The sequence below is a fragment of the Macaca nemestrina genome, chromosome 19, assembly GCF_043159975.1.
Source record: "Macaca nemestrina isolate mMacNem1 chromosome 19, mMacNem.hap1, whole genome shotgun sequence".
NCBI classification, from domain to species: Eukaryota; Metazoa; Chordata; class Mammalia; order Primates; family Cercopithecidae; genus Macaca; species Macaca nemestrina.
The window spans coordinates 78,994,350-79,004,475 of record NC_092143.1 but is presented as its reverse complement, the minus strand read 5'-3'; the positions used below and the strand labels follow the sequence as shown (position 1 = coordinate 79,004,475).

General features: G+C 48.4%; 1 protein-coding gene across 10 annotated transcripts in view; it reads right to left on the bottom strand.

Moving 5' to 3' along the window:
• LOC105478860 (protein tyrosine phosphatase receptor type M) overlaps positions 1-10,126 on the bottom strand; it is an 826,332-nt gene continuing 816,206 nt past the window's right edge. For all 10 annotated transcript variants that reach the window (XM_011736570.3, XM_071085869.1, XM_011736565.3 and 7 more), the window contains one exon: positions 1-554. In XM_011736570.3, coding sequence (XP_011734872.2) covers positions 501-554 — 54 coding nt within the window. In that variant the 3' untranslated portion in view covers positions 1-500. The remainder of the gene's footprint in view (positions 555-10,126) is intronic.

Below are 10,126 nucleotides of genomic sequence, written 5' to 3'. Positions count from 1 at the left end.
TTTGTTCATTACACATTTATCTGTTAGTCCTGGAAAGCTACATAAGCATATATTATGCAACATGTTAAAGTACAAATATTACCTAAAATAATATATTATCATAATGCCAGACAGCATTCTCCACAGAACAAAAACACACTCAGCTGTAACAATAACAAGGGTCACGGGCCACAAAATAATACCCCAAAGGTACAAATTCCTTCATAAGAATATAGTTGTGCTCTTCAGTTTACCAGATGTCTACGCTGCTCTAGGAAGCCGGTGGCAAGGAGTACGGGATTTGGCGACTGTGGCTGTGTGTGTGTTTCTGTCAGGCAGCAGCATTACTGGGATTGGGCAGTGCAAGCAGTTTTAGAAACACTTTCTTGGGCTCTTAAAAAGAGCCAATTATGCAAAGCAAAATAAGCATATTGAGAAGTCTTCATCTCTTCTGCACGAATACCACGGAACGTCTTGGCTTTGTGGTATGAAAGGGATTGTTTGCAGAGCTGTTTACGCCATCAGCCAGAATTCAAGTATTCCAGGGCCACCTCGTAGCAGAACTTGTACTGATCCTGGAAAACAGGAGGGGAAAGTGTCAGCTCAAGAATATCTCAACGCTGTTCCTAGTAAAGCAATTACTGTAGAGTAGGGTCTTAATGGGAAGACATCAATCTGGGAAGCATTTGAATTATACACGAATCAGAAAGTCACGGTTCTGAACTCCAGAGACATTCACTGTTTGGAGATGCTCCCCACAATGCTGGGTGAAAGGTATTTTGCTACCTGTGCTGGCTAGAATTCCCAGGAGGTTCTGGACACTGGGAACTCTAAATGTTTGTCCACACATGTGATTTCCAGGATATCAACATACTGAGCTTCGTGCAGGAGGGTCAGGGATAGAAGAAAAGGTAACGAGTGCTTGAGGAAATGCCTTCGTGCCATCTCTCACAAGGCCCTTGGTACCTAGACGAGGCCTTACGCGTGATCCAGTTTTACCTTTGACTTTCAGTCTGTAGGAATTCCTCAATTTCATGAGAATTTCATCAGCACCTCCTGAATACCAAGCCGCTTGACCTGGTCCCTGATTTTGAGAAGTCCATGATCCAGTGAGGAGGATGAGACAGGTAACCCAATGACAACACACGAGGCGGAATGGTCCCTATCATGTGCGGTGGGCTCAGGGGAGGGCAGGTCTTCTCAGGGAAGATGGCAGTGGGAAGTAGGTGGACAGCACCTTCCCCAGAGGATGGAACTGATGCATGAAGTGTGGAAGCAGCCTTGGTTTGCCCTGGACAGTCCTGGCCGCTGCCTGTTGTCTTGGCATAATCCTCTTTCACTCTCAAAGTGCCCTAGTTTGGATATAGTATATGGCCATCCTCACCAGTTACTTAAAACAGGCATTCCAGGCAGAGGCAACAGGATGAGGAAAGGTACAGAAGGGGAAATGTTTGAGATCCTCTGGGACCCACAGACCAGTTCTTCATCAGGCAGGGAATTAATTTCTCCCTCCTAGTTTTTTTTTTTTAAAGAAACAGGGCCCTTTGTCACCCAAGCTGGAGGGTGGTGGCATAATCATGGCTCAACGTAGCCTCGAACTCCTGGGCTCAGGCAATCCTCCCACCTCAGCCTCCTGATTAGCTGGGACTATCAGCATCAGCCACCGCACCCAGCATTGGATTCATTTTTCTTGAGTTCAGCTTTCCTGGATCATGTACCTTGGCCTGAGCGAGCCCTGCACAAGGTCCTGGCTGAGGTGTGGTCTCGGGTGGCTGGGGAGAGCATTCTGCACCTGTATGCATGGAGTGTGCTGACAGAACCAAGCCTGGGAGTGGTCTCTGAACCCAGCAGCGGGACACAGGGCTGTCACCTGGCAGGAGCCCGGCCCCGGAGAGCACCTCCGCAACTGGAAGGCTCTCTTCCACCTCTGGCGGAGACAAGCTTCCACACGTGCGAGCGAGGTTCAGCACCACCGTCTCTACCCATCACAGCCACAACCAAGGAAATGCATCTATTATTTTTCATTTTGCCAAATAAATTGAAAATGTCTAGTATTTGTTAAGTGCCTCCTAATTTGTCACTGAAATTTCCTTTTCTTCACCTACACTGTTCTGTAAATACCCCAGTAGTAGTCTAACCTATTTATTTGAGGACAAGAGCCATAGTTTATCCCTCTTTGGGTAATGTAACAGTCTCTAGCTCAGAACTGACACAGCTGAGAGTCTAAGTCGGCCGCATGTACACACGAAGACAAGCAGCATATGATCCAACTCAATACACATGTACTGCTAGAGACTGGGGGTTTTATGACACAGTCAGTTCTCTGGGAGGTCACGATCCAGAGGCAAAGACAGAGAACAAGGAGATCATTTCAATCACTGACAGTGCCACGAGATTAACATCAGTGGCAAGAAAATCACAGGTGTTAGCAAGGGCGTGGAGAAAGCGAACCCTCATACACAGCTGGAGGGAATGTCAAATGGCACAGCCACTTTGGAAGACCGTCTGACAACTCCTCAAAAGGTTAAACACAGAATTCCCATATGACCCAGCAATTCTACTACTAGGTATACAACTAAGGAAACTGAAAACGTATGTCTACACCAAAACTTTGTAAACAAATGTTCACAGAGCATTATTCCCAACAGCCAACAAAGGTAAACAACTCAAATGTACATCAATAAAATGCAGTATAGCCATAAAGTAGAATATTACTTGGCTATGAAAAGGAATGAAGTACTAATACATGCTACAACGTGGATGAATTGAAGCATGGATGAATCTGCTGAGTGAAAGAAACCAGATTTGAAAGGGCACACACTCCTTTTCCATGAAACGCCCAGCATATGCAAATCTATAAAGACCGGAAGCCAATGGGTGGTTGCCAGAGCCTGGAAGTGAGTAACGGGGAGTGGCTACAAGTAGGTCTAGGATTTCTTTGAGGGGACTAAGGGGGTGATGGAAATGTTAAACATTTGGATTGCGGCGATGGTTGCATAACTCTGTGAATATACTGAAAATCAGTGAATGACATACTTTAAAAGGGGATTTTTTTAAATTTGGGGTACATGTGTTTATTTGTTACACAGGTATTATACATGTAATGGTGGGGAGTGGGCTTCTAGGGTATTCACCCCCCAAATGAATGTTCATAGTGCATTACACAGCTGGTAGGAATGCAAAACACTGGAAACTGATTACAACTGAACGTTATACCCAGTAGGTAATTTTTCAACCTCTCCTCCCTGCTTTTGGAGTTCCCAGTGTCTATTGTTTCCATCTAAAAGTGGAAATGTTATGGTATACATATTATATTCCAATAAAGCCTTATTAAAAATGCTTATTCCATGATGTGAATCCTACCTTTAGTGTCTATCAAGGGCTCAGGTGGGACCGGAACTGGGCAGACTCTGACATAGGAAACATGAATCCAGTTGTTCTTTGCTTTCTAGAAAGTCATGGTGCTCCACACTGACCAGGAGCCTCAAGTCCTATTAACCATCCCCGAGATCCTGGCTAATCCAGTCCCCTCTGGTCATAAAACAGGGGGTTGGATCACATTTAAGGTTCCCTTCCAGCTTTCTCAATTTAGAACTTTAGGACTTGGTTTGCCTTTAAAGTAAGTCTGATGACATATGAGAAGGTGTTCCTAAAATTATCTCCTGGTGCAAATAACAAATATTTTGCTAGCCTGTCATTTCCCTTAAATAGACCACTTTTTCCATACACAATGAAATGCCAATAAAGATAGAAGTTTTTTTTTAACTTTTTAACTGGAAAAAATTATTACTTGCCCTAGGCAAATCAGATTTCTGATTCATATTCTAGTATTTATTATTTCAGAATTTGATACTTTTATTTTCAAAATATTTGAATTTCAAAATTCCAAAAGGCCACGTTGTCAGATCACCAGGCTGACATGTTGGCTATGAAGTGCTCCCGTCATTTCTCCGCTTTTGTGAATCACAGGAACAATTTTTTTTGTAATGGAAATCTACATGGTCCAATCCCTTACTGCATAAAAATGATTTTATACAAGCCTAATTGTGCAATTCATTTCAGTGCCTACTCAGAGCCATCCTTTTAACATATTAAAATGCACCTAGTGGGGAGATGTGGCTGCGGCCCTCAGGCCACAACACAGGCTGGAAACTCAGGAGGGACTTTGGGCTTCGCTTCGAAGGAGCTGCTGCTTGGAAGTCACCAAAGCTGCCCTGTCTCAGGCATGACTGTAATTTTCAAAATGAATTCTCCCTCTCCCACCTTATCCTTCCTGAGCAAGCGGCCAGTCCCCATAGATTCTGTGATGACTGGTTTCTGAATCAGAAAAATAAGGGAAAGGAGAAGGAAGACCATAAATCGCTGTGCCTCTCCCCCAAGCACCTGGGTAAATGCCTGAATCTTCCGACACTGGAAACTGATTACATTTGATCACCAGGTACAGGCCTGTCTTCTGCAGTTTCCTCTCTCAGCTCACTCGCTTTTGAACGGTATAATTAAGCCACATGAGCCATCCCTGTGCTCCAGGGGAAAAAGGAACGTTTACGCCTTGGTCCTGAGTGCTCCAATTTGGGCGACATTAGCTGGCTTCAGTCATGAGGAGGTGCCCTGAGTAGGGACTCAGGTGGGAGCCTGGCCTGCTCCTCCTCACATCCTTGGGTCAGACCATAACCAGGGCGACCTGCTGCTATTCCTCACCAAGGCCCCTGACACTGGCCTCGCTCCCGATCAGACTTCCTGGACCTATGAGCCGCAGAAAGCAAAACCTGCAAGGAAGCTGGAAATTGAGGTTTGCTGTTAAAAGCCACTGGCTCACTTGGTGAGGGCATCACGAGGCCAGCACACCAGTGGGTGACGTTGGGGGCCTCCATCAGGGGCCCGAGCCCTGTCGTTGTCTGCGCAGGCTGCCTGTGTCTAAGGAACTCAGGCTGGCGGCCAGCATGGGCACTTCAAACAGCACGTCAACGGCCTCCAAAGATTCAGAGAGAATAGCCTCCACTGCTGGCCTGGTTGCTTTTGAAAGTAAGGCAAGCTCCACGATTTTGGCTGGACCCTGTACTGACAGATCCTTCGGGCTGGAAAAATTCTTCTGCATGATGCTCTGCCAGGAGGGCGGGCTGGGCCCTATTACCGTGGTGGGATCCTTCAGTTCAGTGTTCCCAGCCAGGCTGTGGCCAGTCACTCTGTGCCAAGGAGACCAATAAATTCACATCCCCGCTCAAGCGAGACAGCAGCATGCCCCTGGAATGATGAATGGCTCATTCCTTTCCACTCTATCTTTAAAATACATAGGTAGAACTTTCTTCACCAAAGCCCCCTGCAAAATCCATGCCCAGTTCCTTATTGAGGCCCTGCTGAGCACAGCCACAACCTCCCCTAGGTTGGAGAGGACAGCAAAGGGTGCCTCAGGTTGGAATCGGGTCTGGCTGCAGAGAAGAATGCTCACTCAGCAGATGCTCACTGGGCAACTCCTGTGAGCCAGGCTTGGCTGGTGCTGAGTGTGGGGCACGGGCTGGGCAAGTGGAATCTAGGGGTGGGGAAAGGGAATGGGGTATTAGCAAAAATTATTACAAACCTTCCTCAAGAGTATAGGAAGACTGACTATGGGTGGATTCAAGGTGCCTGGAGTGTGGATTGGGGACCCTAGCTCACCTCTAATTCCCACTCAGCTCCTGCACTCACCACGCCAACACGTGCACACACACGTGCACAGCCTGTTAAACTGGCTGCAAATTTCACAGCGAGAGCTACTGAGGGGCAGCCTATACACACCAGGTGGTGGCACAAGGGCGAGAGCTGTAGGCCCCACACCACATTGTATTTTGTAGGTGAGTCCACTGCTGGCTTACTAAAGGGGAGGCGAGGCTGAGTCTGCAGGGTCAGCTCTCAGATACAGAGAGGGCAACTTGGACCTGGGCAGCAGATGCGCAGATCGGGACGGGGCTGGCTCTGGAGTAAGTGGGATGGAGGGGGACGGGCAGCGAGCTGTGAACACGTCCGCACCGCCGCAGTGGCACTGCAGGGAAGGGAAAGGCCTGGGGACCCTCCAAACCAACTTTCTCAGCCCTGTGGCACGTCCATCCTGCCTGGCGGGGGCTCCATCCCAGAGCCTCTGGCTGAAGTGGGCTGGGGCACTGGTATTTCTGAAAGCTCCCCCAGGAGTGGCAGGCGGAGAGGCAGATTCTCATGCGCAGCCTGGGCTGAAAGCGCGTCTAGAGCAGACACGGTTCTTAAGCTAGGCTGCACGAGAGACTCACGGGGTCTTTTAACACTCGGCTGCTGCAGCCAGGCCTCTGACCAATCGAATCAGTCACTGGGTGGGCCCAGGGATGAGAATCGTTCTAAAGCTCCCAGGTGACTTCAATGGGCAGCCAGGCTTGAGAACCACGAGGGACACGTTCTTTTCTGAATCTGACAAGGCATGTGGGGGTGGACGGGGCTGTTCCCGTTACACCTGGTCTGAGATGAAGCTAGCACACACACTGATTGAGCTCTGCCCTGTTCCCAAGTCCCCTACACTTACCTGTGCCCTCTTTCTCCCGGTGCGAGAGCACACACTGCTTTACCACCCTTTCTCCTGGATTCCTCCCGGCAACTGAGTAACAAATCAACCCAGGGAGGGGTTATGACCATCACCTTCCTACGGGCCCCTCCCTTTCAGACTCCCAGGTGGGGTGGGACTGCATATCCAGCTACATTCCATTTGGAATTTTCGTCCAATGGCTTTTAGTTGTTGGTTTTTTCCCTTGCCTTTTCCACCCATTATGAACCCCGAGAGCCCCGCTGGTGTCCAGCCTTCAGGCTGGGAGACAGGTTGGGGGGCTCCTTTTGGGGTGGCTGAACATCAGCAGGCTTGGAGCTGGGAGGAGGGATTGGGGTCCGGAATTGGCTTGCACGAATGACGAAATGCTGGACTTCTTTGTAAAGGGGGTGCAGCGGCAGCACCTCCCCCGGCTTTTGTGACGATGACTGAGTGTAACAAGTAACTCTCCGGACGAGTTCCCTAAACAGAAAAGCCCCGTAGCCTTCTGTGAATAGTATTCTTTTTTGTTGTTTCTGATGTTACTTTTTAAAAAACAACAGCTTTGTTGAGATATAATTCACATACCATAAAACTGGCTCCTTTAAGGGATACAGTTGTTAAATAAAATTCATGGGAGGCCACTGCTTGGATGAGGCCCTGACAGACTAGACCAAACCAGAACGGAGTTCCTCGTGCTAAGTGCCACGCCGCCATCCAACTGAACTTTGAAACAGGGCAGCTTTCGGAACATCAGGAGAAGTGCAGACACCAGTCAGAAGCAGGCCGGTGTTCCCGAGCTGCCGTGATAAAGCAGCCCCTGTTTTAATCCTGTGCCATGATAAAGCAGCACCTCTGTTTTAACCCTGTGATGGAAGGAAGTTTGAAACAACCAGTCTGCTTTGTGTTCCCTGCCTCTGCCTTCCCAAGCCCTTTTCTGCCTAGAAAGCAGCCTCCTCTTCTCTAGAAAGCTGCTCCTCCAAGCAGCTCCTTGGAGCCCTCGTTCTATTTTACAGAATGACATCTTGCCTGATTCTAGGGTCACTCATACAAGCCAATTAGATCTTCAAATTAAGTGTGTTGTAATTTTGTATTTTAACACAGTTCAGTGGTTTTCAGTATATTTAGAGTTGTACACCATCTAAGTCTGAAACATTCCCATCGCCTCAGAAAGAAACCCTGGGCCTATTGGCGGTCACCCCATCTCCCTCTCCCCCAGCCCTCAGCAACCACTACTCTACTTTCTGTCTCATGGATTTGTCTGCTTTGAACATTTCACAGACAAGGAATCATAGAATATGTGGCCTTTTGTGACTGAATTAATATTCCTTTTTTTTTTTTTTTTTTGAAAAGGAGTCTTGCTCTGTCATCCAGGCCGGAGTGCAATGGTGTGATCTCAGCTCACTGCAACCTCTGCCTCTGAGTTCAAGTGATTCTTCCGCCTCAGCCCCCCAAATATCTGGGTTTACAGGTGCCTGCCACTACGCCCTGGCTAATTTTTATATTTTTAGTAAAGACAGGGTTTCACCATGTTGGTTGGCCAGGCTGGTCGGCCAGGCTGGTCTCAAACTCCTGATCTCAGGTGATCCGCCCACTTTGGCCTCCCTAAGTGCTGGTGAGCCACCGTGCTTGGCAAGGCTTAATATTCTTATTCCCACTTTACAGATGAGAAAACTGAGGTTCAGGGAGGACTTTTGCATCTCCAGTGAGTTCTAAGCTCCATGTGGGAGAGACCATATCTTCTACTTTTCTTGCATCATGCCCAGTGATGCTGCACACAGAACAGAGGCTGAGAAATACGTGTAGAATGGCATGGAACTAAGATAAGATGCCAGGCCAGGCACCATGGCTCATGCCTGTAATCCCAGCATTTTGAGAGGCTGAGGCAGGAGGACTGCTTCAGGCCAGGAGTTTGAGACCAGCCCGGGAAAAATAGCAAAACTCCATCTCTAAAGACATAAAAATAAGAAACCAGTCAGGCACATGCCCCTTTAGTCCCAGCTACTTGGGAGGCTGAGGTGGGAGGAAGGCTTGAGCCCAGGGGTTTGAGCTATGATCACGCCACTGCACTCCATATTAAAGTGTGTAATTACCTGCAGAGGCAGCTTTGTCAGACCTGCCAAGGCACGTGCCAGTTATTCATTTCCTGGGCAGTGCACTAGGCTGTGCGGGGGAGTCTTCCAAAGTTCCCACCGCCTTGCAGGAGATACTGTGTTTCTCTGGGCAAGAAGATACTATGTTTCTCTAGGCAAGCTCTGCCCTCAAAGACCATTTCTATGTTAAAACAGAGCCTGGGAACTTCAAAAGCCATTAAAGAAGGCAAAAGTGAGAAGGGAGCTGCCGTGGTGAAGCAGCCGCTTTCCTGCAGCCAGAGTCGCTTCAGAGGAGCTCAGGTGCCAGGACCCATTCTGAATCTAACTAGGCGAGTCATGGGGAATCGCAGGCTGTGCTGTCCGTGTCCACCCTCCTGGGACCCAGTTCTTTGATGGGGACTTGAGGCCGGTTGAAGAGATGGATAACTTAGAAGCAGGGCGGAAAAAGGGTTCAGGAAAAATGCAGCTGCCCCTGCTGGATACAAAAAAAATCTAGTCTTGTATTAGAAACTATTTTGCCTCCTGGCAATCCACTGGCTTTTCTCCAGAGCCCCCAAAGCGAAAAATGTGCAGAAATACTTCTTTAGGGCTTTCTGGATCTCCCTGGAGAATGCCATGCTTCAGCACGAACCGATGCATCTTCCCACTCAGAAGCAATTTAGAAAAATCAGAGCTGCAAAGAGAGATGGGGAGAGACACAGCGTCCCTCTGTGCGCTCACCCGCCCTGGCCGGGAGGATAGAGCGGCAGCATTTGCCTGTTCTGAATGGAAGGGCCCATGAGGGATGCAGCCGCACACATGATGTATAAGACCTGGTGGGGCCAGGGCGAGGGCCCCTCTATTGCACCCCAGCCTGAAGCGCCCCCAGGGCTGTCTGGCACATGCTTGTCATCCTCTGAAGATGCAGCTAAGTAGACTCAGGACACTGCCCTTTTCAGCTGCTGGCGCAACATTTTGTGCTTAGGACACACTCGGGCCTCAGATGGCCTGTGATGCCCAATAAAACTGTACCAGACTTTATCACCCTGACCTAAGCTAATTTAATTATCTCAGCCAACATACACAGGTATCAACACCAAACCAAACAGAAGTCGTATTTACAGACAAAACCAAATGACAACAGGTCCTATTCAGTTCTGGAAGCTTCAAACCCACTGAGAAGAGCACAGTGACTTTTTTCTCTGTCACCTGGTATTATCTAATACCCTAACAGCCACCGTGACAGATATGTCACAGTTTTCTCCGGAAATTGCAAAACTTTCCTACATTTCTCAGACCCTGACCTTATCCTCCAACTGGTGCTGACCTTTGGTCTGGGCACCCAGAAATCCCATCTTCTCCATTAGGGTCACACATAACTACACAAAGTCCTAAGTTATTATAGAATCGTGGGTTGGGACTGCAAGCTCCCTTCTGGTTCAGCCACCTAAGCCTCCATTTATTTCATGAAAAATCACCCCCGTCCTCTAACGTGCACCACTGATTTGGTAAAAGCCCCATCATTCCTGCCCGTAAAACCTGGTGAGTGATGAAA